General features: G+C 44.8%; 1 protein-coding gene and 1 non-coding gene across 3 annotated transcripts; one reads left to right on the top strand and one right to left on the bottom strand.

Annotated features, from left to right (window-relative positions):
* Nucleotides 1-778: 778 nt before the first annotated feature.
* On the top strand, nt 779-21,016 carry Ddx23 (DEAD-box helicase 23). 2 transcript variants are annotated; one of them, XM_090325077.1, is made up of 18 exons: nt 792-869; nt 5,839-6,002; nt 7,995-8,203; nt 9,245-9,355; nt 12,661-12,754; nt 12,860-12,925; nt 13,486-13,624; nt 14,096-14,229; nt 14,378-14,490; nt 14,725-14,868; nt 14,963-15,188; nt 15,491-15,636; nt 16,492-16,669; nt 17,419-17,661; nt 18,035-18,186; nt 18,773-18,881; nt 19,572-19,746; nt 20,091-21,016. In XM_090325077.1, the coding sequence occupies exons 3-18, from the start codon at nt 7,995-7,997 to the stop codon at nt 20,312-20,314; spliced, it is 2,463 nt and encodes an 820-aa protein (XP_090181203.1). In that variant the 5' UTR covers nt 792-869; nt 5,839-6,002; the 3' UTR covers nt 20,315-21,016. The 2 variants fall into 2 exon arrangements, with proteins under 2 accessions (XP_090181193.1, XP_090181203.1); XM_090325067.1 differs by lacking the exon at nt 5,839-6,002 and having other exon boundaries at nt 779-869.
* LOC150066778 (small nucleolar RNA SNORA40) lies at nt 6,768-6,892 on the bottom strand. The gene has a single exon (XR_016534671.1). It is a non-coding gene; the product is annotated as a small nucleolar RNA SNORA40 (small nucleolar RNA).
* Nucleotides 21,017-21,904: the final 888 nt, after the last annotated feature.

The raw sequence follows: 21,904 nt of genomic DNA, 5'->3' as shown, positions 1-21,904 counted from the left end.
ACAAAATAGTAATATGACTTGGGGACTGAACAGGGGGCCAAGAAGGAAAAACAAAAAAGTAATGAGAGCCTAAATGGCCAGATTCAAAGGCATAAAAATGAGAAAGCCAGGGTCTGACGGAGAATGTTGAGAAAACAGGTGCCGTCCTTCAGGGAGGCCTTTGGAGCCCATGGTGTTAACTCGGTTTGGGTTGTTACAATAACTGGACTTGTTTGACCCTGAAGCAGGGTGTTAGCATGTCTTCTACTACACAAAGTAGAACTTACTGTGAACTATGAGGCTATTGTTATAACTTAATCTTTAGTTCCTCTAGCCATAAAATGGAGCTAAGAATGTATCTCACAGAATGTTTGTAAAAACATTAATTTGTTGCCGCTATTGAAGTTGTGAGTGTAGTTATTGTTACATAACTCTGTATGCTATACAGTTATTGTTACAATTATCTAAGGAAGCCCTTAAGCGGTTTCCGCCCTTCCCCCGCCGTGCCCTCCGCCTTGAGCTACCTGCTAGGACGTAGTCTATTATCTGTAATCTCGAGAAGACCAAAAGATTCCAGAAAGTCAGGGCACTTAGAAATCCATCTGCCAGAAAGCCAGCCCGGAGAAAAGTTTTGTTCTCCCGCAGACTTCAGCCTTCATAAGAACCACACTACCCAGCACACCCTACGGCCCGGCTTGGTCCACGCGCCATGCATTCTGGGATTGGTAGTTCTAGGTGTTCACCGTCGGCCTGGGCCGCGCAGTCTCGGGAACTTGCTTTCCCGACTTGCCACGGGGCCGAGGTGCACCTCGGCGACCAGGAAGTGAGAAAGATGGCGACTGCGGGACGACGTTGAGGCCGCGTTAGGCAGTTCAGGCTCAGGGGTGGTGGTGAGTCCCGGATGGTGGGGACGATTTCCACGATCTTGCAGAGGGGCGAGAGTGGGTGGCATGGTTTTGTCTCCGCTGACGCCGGAACTAGGTGGGGAAGAACGCCCCGGGGCGGCCAGGGGGTGGGGGCACGAGCCTGAGCAGCTGTGGCGGTCTGGAGTGAGGGGGCCCGGGCGCGGGCCCGGCGGGGAATTGCTGACGGCCGGGCGCAGGCCACGTCTCTGGGTGATGTCAAGGGCCCAGGCCTGTGCCACCTCCAGTCTGACCTTGTTCTTGTTTCGAGTCGCCCTTGCTCTAGCCACCTAGGAACTCTATAGATTTCCCCCGGAACCAGCCCATGCTTTCCCGCCTCGGCGCTTCCTGTTACTATTAATTTTCCCGGAAATTACTTTTCTTCTGTACCCTCGATTACACAGCTTCCAATGTTCCCTTCCTGTATGTGACCCTGAGAGCCACTTTCCTCTATGGAGCCGTACATACATTGCCTTTTCAAAAATGAAGAGAAACTGCTACTGAGCCTTCATTTTCGCTTTTTTAAAAATATTTATTCTGAAACCTTGGATTTCCTTTCATAACTTCAGCAGCCTTGCAATTAGTAGATACGAGTACTTTGTTGAATAGAACTTGTCTCTACGAACACAGAGGAATTGAAGGCTGCTGGGAACTGTGGCCAGAGTCAGCATGGCTAACTAGAATAAAAGTCATCTGTATTTACAACCTTTTTAAAAATTTTTTTGCTTGAATTTAGGGCCTGGGTGCTATCCCTGAGCCTCTTGATGCTCAAGGTTAGCTCTCTACTACTTAAGCCACAGCACTACTTTAAGCTCTCCCCCCTCCCTCTCCCTCCCTCTCCTTCCCTCTCTCTCCCTCTCTCCTTCCCTCCCTTCCTCCCTTCCTCCCTTCCTCCCTTCCTTCCTTCCTTCCTTCCTTTCTTCCTTTCTTTCTGTCGGTTGTGGGGCTTGAACTCTAGACCTGGACACTGTCCTTGAGCTCTTGAGCTCAAGGCTAGCTAACACTTTACGACCTGAGCCACAGCACCACTTCTGGTTTTCTGGTGATTAATTAGAGATAACAGTCTTACAAACTTTAGTGCCTGGACTGTCTTTGAACCATGATCCTCCTCAGATCACAGTCTTCTGAGGAGCTAGAATTCCAGGAGTGAGCCACTGATGCCCAACTATGTTTTTATTTTACTTCCCATTCTCTTTCAAACTTGGCTCCACTCTGATGGCTATTTTACCTAAAACTGTTGAAACAGTTCCTGTCAAGGTCATCAATAATTTTTTTTCCAAATGCCCTGGCCACCTTTTACTCTTTTTCCACTTCAGTGGTTCTTTTTTTGGGTTTGAACTTAGGGCCTGTGTACTGTTCCTGAGCTGAGCTTCTTTGCTTAAGGGTAGCACTCTACCAGGAGCCACAGCAGCATTTAATGTTTATGTGGTACTGAGGAACCAAACCCAGGTCTTCATGCATGCTAGGCAAGCACTCTACCACTAAGCTACATTTCCAGCCCTTTATATGGTTCTCAACTTCTCCATTCTTGAAACACATTTTTTGTTGTTATACTTTTAAAACTCTCTTTGGGTTGTTTCTTCTTTCTGGTCTTTTTCTCTGGTTCCTTTTGAGTCTGGCTTCTAAATATTAGCTCAATTCTCTTCTCTCTTTTTTTTTCTTTTCACTGCCTATTTAGTTAATACTCTCTTATGCCTCGTGACTTTTAACAGCCATCTATGTATTTAGTGATTTAAGTTCTTGTCTCTTGACTTTTTTTTTCTGAATTTGTGTTTCCATTTGCATTCCTGGAGTTTCTGCTCTTCCTTGATTGTTGTACTGACATGTCACACTCAGTCTAGCCTGAGTGGACCTTTGGTTTCCTCCTTAATCTGTTCATTCTCTAGTCTTCTCTGGTTACTTCATGAATAATCCACAAACCAATTGGTTGCTCAAACCATATGATTTAAGGCCTTTGTATCTTCTGTTTCAATTTTTCCTGTCATTAGTGAGTCCTGTCTACTCTGCCTCTGAAATCCCAGAACTGTACTTCTGTCTCCGTTGACCTCCCTAGAATAAGCCACTGTCATCTCTTGCTTAAATTATGGTTGTTCCCTTGATAGCAGAGCAGAATTTGTTTTAGAACCCCCCGAGTAACAAAATCTCCATACAGGGGCTGGGAGTGTGGCCTAGTGGTAGAGTGCTTGCCTAACATGCACAAAGCCTTGGGTTCGATTCCTTGGTACCACATACACAGAAAAAGCCGGAAGTGGTGCTGTGGCTCAAGTGGTAGAGTGCTAGCCTTGAGAAAGCCCAAGGACAGTGCCCAGGCCCTGAATTCAAGTCCCAGAACTGGCAAAACAAAAAACCTCTAGACATGGTATATATAGTTGAGTACAATGTGTGTATACCCTCCTGTCATCTCTAGATTAATTATATCCCAGTCTAATGTAAATACTGTATAAATAACTTATACTATTTTTTTTAGGGGAAAAAAGTGTGTACATGAGCCAGGTACTGGTGGCTAATGCCTATAATCCTAGCTACTCAAGATGAGTTCTAAGGATTGTGGTTTGAATCAAGTATGGCAGAAAAGTCAGTGAAATTATTATCTCTAATAAACTACTCAGAAAAGGCTGGAAGTAGTGCTGTGGCTTAAGTGGTAGAGTACCACCTCTGAGCATAGAGAGGGTCAGGGACAGGGACCAGGTCCTGAGTTCATACCACAGGACTGTCAAAAAAAGGGGAAAAAAAGTCTGCACATCTTCAGTATAGAAATACGTGTGTGGGGGGGGGGGAGTCTTGATTTGTAATGAGTTGATCTGTAGCTGCAAATGGGTATTGATAGTTGACTATATTGTAATATCATTCTCATTGTTTTTATATTTTAAAACTATGTAGTTAGTTCTTATTTCATATTGTAAAATTGGATCTCATTGTATCTAATTTAAAGCCCATTTTCAGGTTCCCATTGCATTTGAGTTGAAATTCAGATACCTTTGCTCTGGCCTGTAACTAACATGTGTTCATGATATGACTTTCTATTTCACTGTGCGTTTTGTGTTGGCTACCCTATGAAATCACACACAAGTTCTGTTTTATTGTGTGTGTGTGTGTGTGTGTGTGTGTGTGTGTGTGTGTTTGTGCCTGTGTGTGCGCAGTTCTGGGCTTGAACTCAGGGTTTGGGTGCCGACCTTGGGCTCTTTTGCTCAAAACTAACCCTCTACTACTTGAGTCACAGCTCCACTTCTGCTTTTTGATGGTTAATTGAAAGTAAGGGTCTCATCCTAGGTTGGCATTGAACAGAGATTCTCGGAACTCTGCCTTCTGAATAGCTAGGATTACAGGTGTGAACCATTGGTACTCAGCTCACAAGTTGGTTGTTGTTTTTTTCTTTTTGCCCATTGTGGGACTTAATTCTGGGCCTGGACACTGTCCTTGATCTCCTTTTACTCATGGCTAGAGCTTTACCTTTTTTTTTTTTTTTTTTTTTTGTTTGCCAGTCCTGGGCTTGAGCTCAGGGCCTGAGCACTGTCCTTGGACTTTCTCAAGGCTAGAGCTCTACCACTTGAGCCTCAGCACCACTTCCGACTTTTTTCTATGTATGTGGTACCGAGGAATCGAACCCGGGTCTTCATGCATGCTAGGCAAGCACTTTAACCACTAGGCCAAACTCCCGGCCCCGAGCTTTACCATTTGAACCATAGCTCTACTTCCAGCTTTTTCTGTGATTAACTGAAGATGAAGAGTTTCATGGACTTTCCTTCCTGGGCTGGCTTTGGGCCACTGACTGGTACCCAGCTAACAAGTTCTTTTTTTTTTTTTTTTAAACTGCCAAGCATGCTAAGTAAGTTCTTGCCCCAGTGTTTAGTACTTTATGTTCTATTTAATATGCTTGGTTATTTCCCTTCATTTAAATCTCAGCTTAAATGTCAACTTAAGGATTGGGAAGTGGCTTAGTGGTAGAGTGCTTCCCTAGGATGCACAAAGCCCTAGGTTCAATTCCTCAGTACCACATAAAAGCAGAAAATGCTGGAAGTGGCTGGGAGTTTGGCCTAGTGGTAGAGTGCTTGCCTAGCATGCAGGAAGACCAAGGTTCAACTCCTTGATACTCCACACACAGAAAAAGCTGGAAATGGTGCTGTGGCTCAAGTGGTAGAGCTCTAGTCTTGAGAAAGCCCAAGAACAGCGCTCAGATCCTGAGTTCAAGCCCCAGGACTGGCAAAAAACTAAAAGCAGGAGGTGGGGGAAAGAAAGAAAAGAAAAAGCTGTGCTGTGGCTCAAGTTATATAGTGTTACCCTTGAATGAAAGAAACTCAGGGACAGTGTCCAGGCCCTGAGTTCAAGCTCAGAACTGGAAAAAAAAAGTCAACAATTCTTCCCTGAGCAAGCTGTCTCTTGTTTATACCCCTCCCTATCATTACTTTATTTTACTCTTTTTTTCTTTCTTTCTTTCTTTTTTTTTTTTTTTGTTTGTTTGTCTTGGGGCCTGAACTTGGGGCCCATTCTTTTGCTTAAAGCTGGCGCTCTACTACTTTGAGCTACATCGACACTTTCATTTTTCTGGTGGTTAATTACAAAGTCTCACAGGGACTTTTTGGCCTCAGCTGGCTTCAATACCCATGATTTTCAGATCTCAGACCTCTGAGTAGCTTAGATTACAGTCATGAGCCACCAGCGCCCAGCTATTCTTTTTGTTACTGCTCATTACTATTTGAAATTCTTGGCTACACTGGAACTTAAGATCATTAATACAGACACTTTGTTATGTTTATTATTGTGTTTCTAGTACGTAGAATAATTTCTTGCTCATAGTGGATGCTCCGTGAATATAGGATTTGAACTTGGGGCTTTGAGCATATTAAGCTGGTAGTCTACCACTTGAGCCACACCTCCAGCCTGCTTTTTAGTTGTTAGTTTGGAGATGGAATTTAGTGAAGTTTGCTACCTGGGCTGACTTTGAATTTTTATTCTCCAGATCTCAGCTTCCTGTGTAGCTAGGATGACAGACATTATCTGTTGGTGCCCTGACATTTTCTTAAGCATATATGTGAGGAGATGACATTGGAAAGAAGGATTATAAGCTGAAGCCCTGATTCCAATTGAACTATTCAATGAAAAAGAAGAAAATCTGAGAGCCAGGTGAGATGGCTCCTAGCTACTTAGGAGGCTGAAATCTGATGATCACAGTTCAAAGCCAGCCCCGGTTCAAAGCCAGCCCTGGCACTGAAGATCTTGAGACTGTTATCTACAGTTAACCACTAGAAAAGTGGAAGTGGCACTATGGCTCAAGGGGTAAGGTGGTAGCCTTGAGCTGAAGAGCTCAGGGACAGCACCCCAGCCCAGAGTTCAAGCCCCATGACTAACAAAGAACAAACAAAAAACAAACCAGAGAAATATATCTGAAGTCTTAATGATGATAAAATGAGAACATGGAGTATAGGCAGAAATCCTGGCTGAATTAGGTTTCCTAGTGCAAGGAACCTTTGACAGTATGGTAAAGTGACCATTGTTGCCCACGTAGGAAGAAACTAGATCAGAGTTGCTCATACTCTTTGAGACAGGGTAATTTAGACCATTAAGACTGTGAAAATATGAGTAGGGAATGTGAGTCAAGAGCTCTTTAAATTTTGGTAAGTTTGTTGTTTTATTTTGAAATATTTCTAGATGTCCAGAAAGGCAGGGAAAAATGTGCATGGAGGTCCTGTGTCCTTTCATCAGGTTTCTCCTATTGCTTAATTAGAGGTACAGTTCTTTTAATCTGAGTAAAATCATATGTGTGTGTGTGTGTGTGTGTGTATATATATATATATATATATATATATATATTTAGCTTTTATATCAACTTTATTCTCAGAGCTAACCTGTGAATTAACAAACCCCCACATTGCCAACTGTTGTGGGAATCGTATTTCTTCTTACATTTACCAAAATCTCATATTCAGCAATGAGTTCTGGGTTGCAAAAGAGGCTTTACTGTACATTTGGTTTTTTTAATGCACATTTTTTGTGCTGATTATAATGCAAATGTCAGAGTTGAGTGTTTTCTTTTTTGAGCTTTCTTCATGAGTCAGGAGATTTGGTTTTCCTTAGATGAGTTTATGTTGATTGGTCCTGATAGGCTAGCATATCTGATAGACTCCTAAGAAGTAAACTCCCAAGTAAGGTAAGAAATATGTGGGATGTTTCTAGAAATAGCTGGTACACTGCTCATTCATTAACTTATTTTTAATATTCTTTTGTAGTCTAATGACAAAAATATTGTATATTGGGGCAGGGAGTTTGGCCGAGTGGTAGAGTGCTTGCCTAGCATGCACAAAGACCGGGGTTCGATTCCTTGGTACCACATACACAGAAAAAGCTGGAAATGGTGCTGTGGCTCAAGTGGTAAGTGTTAGCCTTCAGAAAGCTCAAGGACAGTGCCCAGGCCCTGATTTCAAGCGCCAGGACTGGCAAAGAAAAAAAGCATACTTATTGTATATATTTATGCAGTGAACCAGGATTCCTGACTTTGGGGGTGAAGACTGGGAAAAGAAAAAGATGGGTTGGGAGGACTACAGCCTAAGTCAGCATAGCGCCGTTTATTTCAAGTTCCAATCTTAAATATTTTTCTTAAAACCAGTAAACTGCCAGGGGTTACATTCATACAAAACAGCAATCAAGTCTCAAATAGGTTAAATGAGAAGCGATTGACATAGCCCAAAGTCGTCATGATAACAGCTTACTTCCTTGTGTACTCAATTGTGCAGGTCCAAGGTCACTGACCCCATACTCGGTCCCCAACATATTTAGATGTGAACAGGTTAAAAAGGACACAGTATGATACAGTAGTATGGGTAGACTCTAGTGCCAGACTGTTAAATGTTAAAACTCTGCTATTTACAACTTGTGTGGTCTCAGGGAAGCTAATTTATGTACCTAAACTTCATTTTTCACCTGTAAAGAGGTATGTATATTCTGTACCTAGGCTCATTTTGAGATTTGGTACTACATGTAATAAGAACTCTTTTTTTAAATTTTTATTGTTATTATAAAGGGATATACAGAGGGGATACAGTTGTATGTCAGGTAAAGAGTGCGTTTCTTTTTGGACAATGTCACCACTTCCCTTTGTAATAAGTACTTTTACAATAGATGGCAGGAGAGCTGGCTGACAAAAAGGACCGAGACATATCACCCTCCAAGGAGGAAAGGAAGAGATCTCGTACTCCTGACAGAGAGCGGGATAGAGACAGGGACCGGAAGTCTTCCCCATCGAAAGATAGGAAGCGGCATCGTTCAAGGGATAGACGTCGAGGAGGCAGCCGTTCCCGTTCCCGTTCCCGCTCCAAGTCTACAGAAAGGTAAAGTGACTGCATGTTGCCTGCATGAGAAGGCAGAGTACAGTTCAAACTCTTTGTAGTTCTCATGTGTGCTTTTCATATATGAATCAACCCCTGTCACAATGGAGCATGGAAGAAGTATTTGCAGTTTCTTTCCCTCAGTGACCCACACTTTCTTCCTTGAGAAATGCAGTCTCTCTGTGTATCCCAGGCCGGTGTCAAACTTCAGATCCTCCTGTCTTACCCTCTCAATTGAGGGAATTACTGATCTTAGAATTCCCTTGGGAAATACGTTCTCCAGATTTGTAAAACATTACTTAAGGGAGAAAAGAACATGGGAACTCAGAGCTGCAGAGAAAGTCAGATACTCCGGAGGTAACCATTTATCTCTTTCTCTGGGTGTCTGTTTCTTTCTTTCTTTTGCCAGTAGTGGGACTTAGTTTGCTTGCTCAGCTAGTACCCTACCACTTGGGCCATGCTTCTAGTTTGACTTTTCCCGATTATTATTTATTTATTTATTTAGTTTTTTGTTTTTTTTGCCAGTCCTGGGCTTGAGCTCAGGGCCTGAGCACTGTCCTTGGACTTTCTCAAGGCTAGAGCTCTACCACTTGAGCCTCAGCACCACTTCCGGCCTTTTTCTATGCATGTGGTACCAAGGAATCGAACCCGGGTCTTCACGCATGCTAGGCAAGCACTTTAACCACTAGGCCAAACTCCGGCTTATTTTTATTTTTTATATTTTGCCATTCTTGGGTCTTTGAGCTTCTTTTGTTCAAGGCTAGCACTCTACTACTTGAGTCATAGTGCCAATTCTGGCTTTTTGTGTACGTGGTACTGAGGAATCAAACCTAGGGCTGCATGCATGCTAGGTAAGCACTTTACCACTAAGCCACATCCCCAGCCCCATGATTAGTTTTTGGAGATAGGGATTTGTGAACTATTCTGTTCGAGTTGGCTTCAGACATCAATCTTCAGATCTTAACCTTTTGAGTAGCTATGTTTATAGGCATTAGCCACTGGTGCCCAGCTCCTAAGTGATCACTTAAACTCACTGTCTTCTAGAGATCGGAGGCACAAAGAACGTGAACGAGATAAAGAACGAGATCGGAATAAGAAGGACAGAGATCGAGACAAGGATGGACACAGACGGGACAAGGACCGGAAGCGATCCAGGTACTTTAGGAATGAGAATAGGTTTTGGAGGATGCTCCTGTCTCCAGATCAGCTACCTCAACTGCTTAGGAAAATAAATTTCTCTTAATATATCTTATAGGTACTTACTGTAGAACTGTCTTCCTTAGCATGTCTTTTCTTTCTTTCTTTTTAGTGTGGGTACCAGGGCTTGAATTCAGGATTTTGCTATTGCTCAGCTCATTTTTTCCCCTCACAACTGATATTCTTCCACTTGAGCCATTCCTCCAGCATTTTGCTGGTTAACTAGAGATACTCAGCTCTCAGCCTCCTAAATAGCTAGGATTATAGACATAGAAGCCACAGGAGCCTGTTGTCTTCTTAAGAAAGTAACAAAATAACTTCCAACAAAGTATATATTTATATTAGTTGTATAAGAATGTTTCATTGTACCATTTCAATCAACCACACCTCCTCCCATTTGTGTGTGTGTGTGCACACGCACGTGTGGAGAGAGGAGGAGAGAGGAAAGAGAGAGAGGGAGAGAGAGATACTAGGATTGATTTGAACTGAAGGTTTCCTGATTGTTCAGCTGGTGCACTATCACTTGAGTGATGCCTTCAGCCCGAATCTTTGCTGGTTATTTTGGAGATGGAGTTTTAGACTTTTTTTGTTAAGATGACTTCAACTGTGAACCTCTGGATTTCAACTTCCTGAGTAGCTAGGATTACAGGTGTGAGCCACTGTCAGCTGGTTCCCTTTGAAGGGACCTCTCTCTTGATTTCCCCCAAAATCCATCCCCTATAGGCATTTCCCTTCTTCTTGAGTACTTGACTCAAGGTGGGAGCTGTAAAATCCCTGATAACAGCTCAGATTACAAAAGCAATTAAACCAGGTGGAGTTACCAGAATTCCTCCCCCTTGGCCTGCCAGGAAACTCTCTCCCTTTCCTTTATAGTCAGAGAAGTGCACCAGAAGCCCACCTAGATAATAGGTCAGTTCAAACAGCAAAGGTGTCAGTGGTTGCCCTAGCCATCACTCAAGTATGTTGAGATTCCATTGGCCACCTGTATGGCCAAGCCCAACCACAGGGCTGGTGGCCTGTAAAAGCAGCCTGTGAGATTAGACGGGGTCGCTCTCTCACTCACATCTTAGAGACGGCCCTGACCGGTCAGTATGATTCTCCAGGCGCAGAATAAAACTCTGTTTAACTTCTGCTTTTGTGTCAGACACGTTTCTTTGATCACGGACCCTAATATTGGGGGACTAGACCCTAACACCCTTTCCCTTTCTTCAGGTCTTGTTCTATTTTCATTTATACAGATAAAGTACTGCTGACCATTTTCACCCTCATTCACCCTCCAAGAGCTCTCTTATCATCATTATTAATTTCAGTTTGTATGGATTGTACTAAAGTATTTCACCATGTTATTTTGCACATGCATATCTTATATTTTAGTCATAGTGATTTCCTCTATTGCTTTATATTTCCTGTATTTCCATCCCTGTGTTGTTCACAACAGCTTCTACTTGAGTTTTCTTTCTCTTTTTTCAAGTCCTGAGACTTGAACACAGGGCCTGGGCACTGTCCTTGGACTTTCTCAAGGCTAGAGCTCTACCACTTGAGCCATAGCACCACTTCTGGCTTTTTCTACATATGTAGTACTGAGGAATCAAACCGAGGTCTTCATGCATGCTAGGCAAACACTTTACCACTACTAGGTCAAACTCCTGGCCCAAGTTTTTCTTTGGCACAAAAGAATATTTTTATTTGTTTTAAGAAGAGTGCATTTTTTTGTGTGTGTAGCAAAGGGAAATATAGAGGCAGTTAAAATAGCCTATATTAAAACTTGAGGCAGGGGGCCAGGAGTTTGGCCTAGTGGTTGAGTGCTTGCCTAGCATGCACAAAGACCCTGGTTTGATTCCTCAGTATCACCTACATAGATAAAGGCTGGAAGTGGTGCTGAGGCGCAAGTGGTGGAGCTCTAGCCTTGAGGAAAGTCCAAGGACAGTGCTTCAGGCCCAGGACTGGCAAAAAAAAAAAAAAAAAAAAAAAAAAAATACTTGAGGCAGTGAGATTTTTTTTCCTGCTATCTTCATATATAGATGCAATATATTTCAATACTGTTTACAGTCCATCATTTACAACTTGTTCTTGGACCTTAGAAATTAATTTGACTTTTTATTTTGGCAGTGCCAGGGGCTTACACATGCTAATCAAGTGCTTTACTACTGAGCTGCATCTCTAGCCTAGAAATTGATTTGGAAAGATTACCAGCCTACAAGACTTTCTGATAGTTTCATTATATCATTCAGTTTCTGTCCAGCATATACAGCATGTGGGTATTGAATGTGCTTAATGTCCAGTGTCTTAAGCTCTTCCCTTTGAAAATTTATATAAAATTCTGATCAGGTTCTGAATGGGCAAGTTAGAAGTCAAGGCAAAGTACAGAATGCTCATAACAGAATGCTCAGTGGGGTTCTCTGAGACCGCTCATAGATTAAGCATACTGCAGGCAAGAGGAAAAGATTGTTGCAGCTGATAGAACAGACTGGTAAGAAGGGGATAAATAACAGTATGTCCTTGGCCTGGGGTGAGGGTGGGGATGCCAATGATCTAGGCACAATTTATTAGATATTATAAAATGAAGGAGTTTCGTTTTTCAGTGCACGAACTTCTATTTGAAAATTCTTTTGGTGGGTTGTAGGGCTTGAACTCAGGGCCTGGGCATGTCCCTCAGCCTCTTTGTGCTCAGGCTAGTGTTCTTTCCACTTGAGCGTCAGTACCACTTAAGTTTTTGAGTGGTTAATTGGAGATAGGAGTCTTAGGGGGACTATTCTGTCCGGGCTGGCTTTGAACCATGGTCCTCATATCTCATCCTCTTGAGTAGCTAGGATTATAGGTGTGAGCCACTGATACTCAACTACTTCTGGCATTTTAGTGATTAATTGGAGATAAGAGCCATATGGACTTTACTTCCCTAGGCTAGTTTTGAACTGTCATACTCAGATCTCAGCCTCCTGAGTAGTTAGGATTGCAGGCATAAGCAACTGGCACCCAGCTTGGAATTTTTGATGTTTGTAGTGAAGGCTCCTTCTCAGAAGAAGATGGACATAGTCCGAGAAGGAGGCCCAAGTAAAATGGGGCCAAGACAAGCCATAACTAGTTTTCCAACTAGGCAGAAGACTTAGAGACTTGGGGATACACATGATGTGTTATGGATTACCATGGGCCAGTCTTACTGTGTCATGGGAAAACTTCCAATTTTTTTAAGTGGCTCAGCCTAAACCTTCTCCAGAACTAGGGTAAGGCAATGATAAGGACCTTCCTGTAATTTTTCCTTAAAGCTTATCTCCTGGTCGAGGAAAAGATTTTAAATCTCGGAAGGACAGAGACTCTAAGAAGGATGAAGAGGATGAACATGGTGATAAAAAGCCTAAGGTAAAGAATGGGAATTTTTTTTTTCCCATCTTCAGCTTGGGTCCTGCTTTGTTGATCCACAAGGAGAAAGGCTTTATGAACTGAACTCCTATGTATTATCTTCAGGCCCAGCCACTATCCTTGGAGGAACTGCTGGCCAAGAAAAAGGCTGAGGAAGAAGCTGAAGCTAAGGTAAGACCTCAACTTGGTGGTCTGAATTAGTGTGCTTGGGCTTTCATGACAAAATAACCACAGACTGGAGTCTCAGCGACAGAAATTTATTTTCTCATAGCTCTGGAAGTTTAAAGTCCAAAATCAAGATACCACTAGGGTTATTTCTTTTGAGGCTCTTGCCTGGCTCATAGATACCTTTTTTCTGTCTTCACATCATCTTTTTGTGTCCTTTTGTCCTTAGTGTCTCTTTGTGTCCAGGTTTCTTATAAAGACTTCACTTACATCAGCTTTAAATGAGACTAAATGATTAAGCCTCAATAGGCTTATTTTTATAAAGGCCCTGCCTCCAGGTAGTCATATCTTGAGGCAGGAGGGATTAGAGATTCAGTATATGACTATGGGGAGTGGGGACAGCACGTAACCCAGTTCTAGGCCTGCTATGTGTGTTTTTCCCAACAGGTTTAATATCTGAGAAAATGTTTTTCTATTTTTCTGTGGCTCCCTGTGGTCTCTCTAGCAGTGATGTGATTGTTCCCAGCTCCCATACCCTTTGTTAACAATTCCCATCTGTTTTGTAGCCCAAGTTCCTCTCCAAAGCAGAGCGGGAGGCTGAAGCTTTAAAGCGGCGACAGCAGGAGGTAGAGGAGCGGCAGAAGATGCTGGAGGAAGAGAGAAAGAAAAGAAAACAGTTCCAAGACTTGGGCAGGAAGATGCTCGGTTCGTCTTTTCTGCCTTGTGTCAAAGGAGAAGGATAGCATTATATATAGTGTCATCTTCAGAGAGATAAAAAGCTGCTTACCCAAAGGGAAGGGGATGGGGTAGAAGTATATGAGAAAAATATCTGTTAGATCTCCTTTTCCCCATTATCATAAATCTGCCCCTGTGTTTTTCTACCCCTGGGCCCCGTTGTCTGCATTTCCCTTTATTACCTCTCCTTTTTTTTTTTTGCCAGTCCTGGGCTTGAGCTCAGGGCCTGAGCACTGTCCTTGGACTTTCTCAAGGTTAGAGCTCTACCACTTGAGCCTCAGCACCACTTCTGGCTTTTTTCTATGTATGTGGTACCGAGGAATCGAACCCGGGTCTTCATGCATGCTAGGCAAGCACTCAACCACTAGGCCAAACTCCCGGCCCCTACCTCTTCTTTTTCTTTGCTTGAGCTCTTCTGCAGCTTTTCTGTTTGGTCTGCAGAAGACCCTCAGGAACGGGAACGTCGAGAACGCAGGGAGAGGATGGAGCGGGAGACCAATGGAAATGAGGATGAGGAAGGGCGGCAGAAGATCCGAGAAGAAAAGGATAAGAGCAAGGAACTGCATGCCATTAAGGTGCAATCCTTGGCTCCATCTTAGCCCTGTTTCTCCTACTCTATCCTCTGTCCCCCACCAAAGAGGCTTAGCTATTTGACCATTCTAACCTCTGTGGGCAAGATCTGGGCCTAGAGCTTCATGGGCTTTGTGCTTTCTTCCTGGTTAGGAGCGTTACCTGGGTGGCATCAAAAAGCGGCGCCGAACAAGGCATCTCAATGACCGCAAGTTTGTCTTTGAGTGGGATGCTTCTGAGGATACCTCCATTGACTACAATCCCTTGTGAGTGGCTCTTGGCCTGCAGGCTGGGGCTTTGACATTGGGTCTAGACAGAGCTATTGACAACAGAGATAGGAAAAATAAGGTGAGCTGGGATGGGGAAATTGGTAGACTAGCATTCAGCCAGCTCTGTGGACGCAGAAAGATGCTGGCCAGAGAGGAGAACTGACACATTGGCAGTCTGCCCTTCCTTCCTGCTGCCTAACTATATCTTTTCCTCCTCTGACTCAATCTCAGGTACAAAGAACGGCACCAGGTGCAGTTGTTAGGACGAGGCTTCATTGCTGGCATTGACCTAAAGCAACAGAAACGAGAGCAGTCACGTTTCTATGGAGACCTAATGGAGAAGAGGAGAACCCTGGAAGAAAAGGAGCAGGAAGAGTGTGTGATTGGGGCTAGGGCTGATGGGGCAGGGCACAAAGTCTCTACCAGAAGTAAGATCCTGATTCTGTTTAATTTTGGTATCTTGCTCCAGAGCAAGACTCCGAAAGCTTCGTAAGAAGGAAGCCAAGCAACGCTGGGATGATCGCCATTGGTCCCAGAAGAAGTTAGATGAGATGACAGATAGGGACTGGCGGATCTTCCGTGAGGACTATAGCATCACCACCAAAGGTGGCAAGATTCCCAATCCCATCCGATCCTGGAAAGACTCTTCTCTGCCCCCACACATCCTGGAGGTCATTGATAAGTGTGGCTACAAGGTAAGGGCAGATTGGCCCTACAGATCTGCCCCTTCCTACATTCTAGTTTAGAAATTCACAACTTTGTTCTTTAACTGTTGGGTGTCTTTTCTGTCTGTGGGCATCAGACTGACAATGTTGATCGCTTTCTGGTAGAAGTCTTGGCTTATAGGGATGGTGTTTCTTTTGGGCCTTCTTTCCTGTGAACTATGCGTGGTGTTCTCTGAAATACATTGCATTTGCATATGTACCCACTGTATTAGCAGTAGCCCTGGTGGTGTGATCATCTCTACATCCATTACCCTTGTTCTTGATTACCAAAGGAACCAACACCTATCCAGCGTCAGGCGATTCCCATTGGGCTACAGAATCGTGACATCATTGGTGTGGCTGAGACTGGCAGTGGCAAGACAGCAGCCTTCCTTATTCCATTGCTGGTCTGGATCACGACGCTCCCCAAAATTGACAGGTGGAGTCAGCTGGCATCAGTTGGGGTGGGTGTAGCTAGGTAGGAAAGGTAGAAATGGCAACAAATGAGTGCTTAGTAACTATTTATTTTTGCCAGCCTGGGGCAGGACCTCAGGGCCTGAGCACTGTCCTTGGACTTTCTCGAGGCTAGAGCTCTACCACTTGAGCCACAGCACCACTTCCAGCTTTTTTCTAAGTATGTGGTACCGAGGAATCAAACCTGGGTCTTCATGCATGCTAGGCAAGCACTCTGCCACTAGGCCAAACTCCCGACCCCTGATTTTTTTTTTTTTTTACTTTATTATTATTTTTTTTACTTTTGGTGCTGTCATGCGATTTTTGAATGCAAGGCCCTGGTACTACCCCTGTGCTTCTTTTTGCTCAAGGTTAGCATTCTACCCCTTGAGCCACATCTTTTCTTGCTCATAGACTTTCCTGCCTGGGCTGGCTTTGAGCCATAATCTTCAGATCTCAGCCTTCTAAGTAGCTAGGATTATAAGTGGCACCCAGGCCAGTCTGATTTTTTCTGCCAGTCCTGGGCTTGGGGTCAGGGCCTAAACAGTATCCTTGGGTTTTCTCAAGACTAGAGCTCTATCACTTGAGCCACAACACCACTTCTGGCTTTTTTCTATGTATGTATGTATGAACCTGGGTCTTTGTGCATGCAAGGCAAGCACTCTACCACTAGGCCAAACTCCCAGCCCCAGTCTCTAATGTTTAAGTGGGATCACTACAGCCTTCTCCCACCAGCCTGCCTATTCTCATAGCTACCCTAAGAGAGTCTTTGTCTTGCTCCTCTTTGTGGTTAAATAAAGATGAAAGCTCATGAAACTGTGGAACACCCCATTTACCACAGGATTGAAGAGTCAGACCAGGGCCCTTATGCCATCATCCTGGCTCCCACCCGTGAGCTGGCTCAGCAGATTGAGGAAGAGACCATCAAGTTTGGGAAGCCACTAGGCATCCGCACTGTGGCTGTCATTGGTGGTATCTCCAGAGAAGATCAAGGCTTCAGACTTCGAATGGGTTGTGAGGTTTGTTTTCCTAGCCAGCAGTCACCTCCTGTTGGGAAAGGCTGTGTCTTGGGGATTTGTTTCAAGTTTCTAGTCTAGATATGGAGTAAAATGAAGAAAGGACTAGATTTGTATGTTAATCATTGAGACCATGTCCTATGTGTATTGTATACACATAATATGCTCTCCCTCTTTCCTTTTCTCTCCCTCCACCCCCATTCTCCCTATGAGGCTAGGAAGCCATATCTCCATTTTAAATAAAGTTGAAGCTCGGGGTAGTAACTTGCCTGAAATTCCACACAGCTGGTACTGGGCAATGGAGGAGGGAACAGTTCCTATGCAAACCCTGTGTGCTTACTGCTGTCCCAGGTCATGTCATTAACTTTACATGTTACCTTCTTCCAAAGAAAGGGGACCAGATCTTTCTGGAAGTCTGCTGTAGGAATAGAGTGCTGTGTAGACTTCAGTATAATTCCTTTATGTAGCCTCTTGCACAGCACTCCTTGGTTTTCCTTCCATCTAAGGAAGTTCCTTCCTAGCCTGCTTCTTGCTTAGCCCCAAGATCTTTTGCAGAAACACCACTTATTCCTAAAAAACAAAAATCCAAGGCAGTAACAAGTCATTTCATGTCAGTTCTCAGGAGCCTTCACTGCCAAACCTGACTGGAAGTTGGGGTTCAGGTTCTTTAGCACTGAGTTCTGTTGCTCAAATAGGTATATAGTTCACAGCAGAGAAAGGAAGGGAGTACCGTATGATTCCACTGTTTCCAGATTGTGATTGCCACCCCGGGACGTCTCATTGATGTGCTGGAGAATCGTTACCTGGTGCTGAGCCGCTGTACCTATGTGGTTCTGGATGAGGCAGATAGGATGATTGACATGGGCTTTGAGCCAGATGTCCAGAAAATTCTGGAGCACATGCCTGTCAGCAACCAGAAGCCAGACACGGATGAGGCGGAAGACCCTGAGAAAATGTTGGCCAACTTCGAGTCAGGAAAACATAAGTACCGCCAAGTAAGTCTCTTTCCTTGGGTTTGGGGAAATTTGGGCAAGTTTCTAAAACTGCCATCAATCCCTTTTTGCCTAGGATGAACCCAGGTTTATGGTTCCAGAATAATGAGGTGTGCCTAGGTGCAGCCTTCTGATATCTCGGGTGGGGCTATTTAACTTAGCCTGGATCACAGGTGCTCTTTGCCTTTCCTGACGTCATAAGACGTAATGTGCCTTGATGAACAGGTAGTAGGGAAAGAGGGGAAGGTAGCAACACTATTTCTTAACAGTTATCAGACTTCTGGGTAATTTAACCTGGGCTTAGCTGCAGGTGATAACAGTGGGCTCTGTGGTTATATTTGTATGGGCCCAGACTGACCCTCCTGTTTCCATATAGACAGTCATGTTCACAGCCACCATGCCCCCAGCCGTGGAGCGTCTAGCCAGGAGCTATCTTCGACGGCCTGCCGTGGTATACATCGGATCTGCAGGCAAGCCCCATGAACGTGTGGAACAGAAGGTCTTCCTCATGTCAGAATCAGAAAAGAGGTACAGGCACAGCTAAGTTGAGAGGAACTTTGGTGGAGAGATAGCAGGACATTGAGAACTTGCTTTTGGGTTTTAGTTTTCTGTGCTGATAGCGTGGCCTATTGATAAGACTGCTTGCCTTACATACACGAAGCCCTAGGTTCGATTCCTCGGTACCACATATACAGAAAAGGCCAGAATTGGTGCTGTGGCTCAAGAGGTAGAATGCTAGCCTTGAGAAAGCCCAAGGACAGTGCTCAGGCCCTGAGTTCAAGTCCCAGAACTGGCAAAACATTATATGTATATATATACATTGGCTCTGGTTTAGTTTTCTTTTGATGCCAATACTGGGATTTGAACCTAAGGCCTGTGGTTTTTGCTCCCCTGCCCCTTTCATGGCTGGCACTCTGCCACTTGAGCTATACCTCCAGTCTATGAGAACTCCTTTCGTGATGAGGGGCAGCTGTGGGGTGGTTGCTGTGCTGTGAAGAGTTTCAGCTTGCTTTTTCAGATTGTCACAGCATTTGAAGATCCTGGCATTGGTGTTCATAGGTCCAGGCTGGAGTGGGAGGTATTCTACATCTCCTTTTTCTCTTTCTCTTCCTAGGAAAAAGCTGCTGGCAATCTTGGAACAAGGCTTTGATCCACCCATCATCATTTTTGTCAACCAGAAGAAGGGTTGTGATGTGTTGGCCAAGTCTCTGGAGAAGATGGGGGTATGTTTGGTGGGGAGTCTGGTCCCAGTAGTGTTGTTTTCTGAAGGTGCCTACTGGGTACCTGCTTTTAGTTCTCACCTATTCCTTAACCTTTTCAGTACCAGCATGTCAGGGTCACAGGAAAAAGGGCGGTTTGAGGGGTTAAGAAGAACTGATCATTTGCTAGCACTCCCTGCAATCCAGCAATGCAGCCAAAGCTGTGGGTGGGTGCCACCAGGGAGAAGCATTTGAGGCACATCCAGGCAGGATCTGAGGGTGTATGCTACAGAAGGTGGGCCTGTTTGTGTTTGTGGGTGTTTGAGAGAGGGGATGGGTCAGGAAGGAGGTGTAGATAATCAGCGTCTAGTACTGGTGCTTGAGGGAAGAGGGTGTCTTCACTCAACTCTTCATTTTCTTGAAATGTTTTATCTTTACATTCTACCGTAATCTCTCCCTGGTTTCTGTTTTTGTCTGGTTCCAGACTGATTTGCTTTTAACCTTAACCTTGTCTGCCTTTGACCCACCCTACCTTCTTCTATCCCATCCCTTGCTTCAGCTCACCTGTGCTCTTCCTGTCTTTCATTTGCACTCCTTTCTTTCCTCCTTTCCTTTCTCTTACCTGTTTTTCTCCCTAACCCTTGTTCCACATCCACATTTCTTCTTCTGTGTCAGCCTATGAGCCCATTGTTCTCTTCACCATTCTTCCAACAGTACAATGCTTGTACACTGCATGGTGGGAAAGGCCAGGAGCAGCGAGAATTTGCACTGTCCAACCTCAAGGCTGGGGCCAAGGATATTTTGGTGGCTACAGACGTGGCTGGTCGTGGTATTGATATCCAAGATGTGTCCATGGTTGTCAACTATGACATGGCCAAAAATATTGAAGGTAAGTGCTGGGGAAGGCAGCTTCAATCCAGGAGTGAAAAGAGACTTTGACTTCCTCCCACTCAGAGTCCCAACCTGAGGTGCCCCTAACCCTCAACTCTGCTGTATTTATTCTCCCAGCACATGGGCTGACACTTCAGTCTGCAGAGGTGTGGAGAAAATGGAGCTAGGAGATACTTACAGTCAGTAGGGAGGTGGGGAGGGCAGGCAGCCAGCAATGGAAAGTTTTGTGCCAGATGCATTTCCTGCCTGTGGAGGTGTAGGAGGAAGACGGCCCTGTGGGTGGATACACTGGACAGTAGTCGCCAGGGTATCTGGTCTGACGTTCTTCTTCCCACTCCCTAGATTATATCCACCGCATTGGCCGCACTGGACGAGCAGGCAAAAGCGGGGTGGCTATCACCTTCCTCACCAAGGAGGACTCGGCTGTGTTCTATGAACTGAAGCAAGCCATCCTAGAGAGCCCAGTGTCTTCTTGCCCCCCAGAGCTAGCCAACCACCCCGATGCCCAGCATAAACCAGGCACCATCCTCACCAAGAAGCGCCGGGAAGAGACCATCTTCGCTTGACAGGACTCTTCTTTTGGGTTGACAGGCATGCTTCAAGGCTGCCTGGGGCCTGTTCTTCTGGACCTCCACACCTCTCTTTCTAGGCTCTCACTCCTGGGCTATGGGAGTATAGGAAACAGACTCTCACTCAGGTCTCCAGGCCTGAATGTGAGACTGCAAAAGGACAGGAAGTTGCTGGAGGCAAGGAGAGCCAATTTATCAGATTTTGCCTCGGTTTTACCTTTTGCAGGGGCCATGGAATGTACTGGGCCATCAGCTCTAGCCTGCTGGGTGATAGGGTAGCTGGTTGGCGCCACCCCTCCCCCCCCCCCCTGGCCTGGACACCTGGATGGCCCCGCTTCAGCACAAGATCGTGTGTAACCAGATCGTGTACAGTGCAGCAGCGTCATTGCCCCAGATGACCCAGGGGATCTAGCACCAGGCAGATTGTGGACCTTGGACTCTGTCTTTTGACAGCTGTTTTTCCATTCGGAGTATATCACAAATCGAGAGCTTTTAGAACTGTGCACGTGCCAAGGGGTGCTGTGCACTCTAGGCGTCTCTCCCCCAGGGGATTCTTTTATTTCTTTTTTTTAGTAGATATGGGGACAGAGTAAGCTGACTGTGTCCATCTTTAAGTCACTGAGTGAAATTTTGCTTTTTTTATTCTCTGAGAAGATAAGTTTGTATGTTCTGAGAATGAATACATGAACATTAAGGTTGTGTCTAGTTCTAGCTGAATTCACCTTCTAAGTTCTCCCTGGCACTACAGAGAACAGGAAGGATAATGGGGCCTGGTGGGTTGGCTGGGAAAACAACTCACATTGAGAGGAAGGTTTAGAGCCAGGCAGGTGGCTTCCACCTGTAATCCTAGGTACTCCGAGATCTGAGGATCGTGGTTCGAAGCCATCCTGGGCAGAAAAGTCTGTGACATTCTTATCAGAAAAATGGAAGTGGCACTGTCGCTCAAAGTGGTAGAGCCCTAGCCTTGAGCAAAGGAGCTCAGGGACAGCACTCAGGCACTGAGTTCAAGCCCCCAACTGGCAAAAAAGTTGAGTTTAGGATCTCAGTTGATGATCTTAAATCTGTAGGTGACACCGGAGGGGATGGCAAAGTATGCCAATAGCATTTTAATTTCTCTTCTGTTCTCATCTCATGGAATTTATGGCGCTAGCCTGTATACCTTTTTAAAAAGCTTTGTATAGAATAAAAGTGGGACCAGATCCTGGTGGCTTCAGGCCTATAATCCTGGCTACTCGGGAAGATAAGATCTGAGGATCTCGGTTCCCAGCCAGCCTGGACAGATAAACTATTAAGATTCATCAATTAATCAGCCAAAAAAAAAAAAAAAAAAAGGCCAGAATTAGAAGTGTGACTCAAGTGGTAGGGGACCAGCCTGCTGTTACTGAGTGAACAAGAGGGCTTCAGTTAAAGCTCCATTACTGGGACACACACACAGGATAAAAAAAGGGAAGCAGATGTGAATTTGGGCAGTTGAGGCAGTCAGAACAGAACTCTTACCCTGTCACCCATGTGACTGATACCTGGTCTCAGTACTTTTGCTAGAGGCTCCCCAATTGCTGAGTTACTGGTGGGAAGGGATGAAAGAGA

The sequence above is a fragment of the Megascapheus bottae genome, chromosome 2 (genome assembly GCF_031878675.1).
Source record: "Megascapheus bottae isolate mThoBot1 chromosome 2, mThoBot2.hap1, whole genome shotgun sequence".
Taxonomy (NCBI): domain Eukaryota; kingdom Metazoa; phylum Chordata; class Mammalia; order Rodentia; family Geomyidae; genus Megascapheus; species Megascapheus bottae.
Note: the sequence above shows the minus strand (reverse complement) of the source record. Positions and strands in the feature narration are given on the sequence as shown.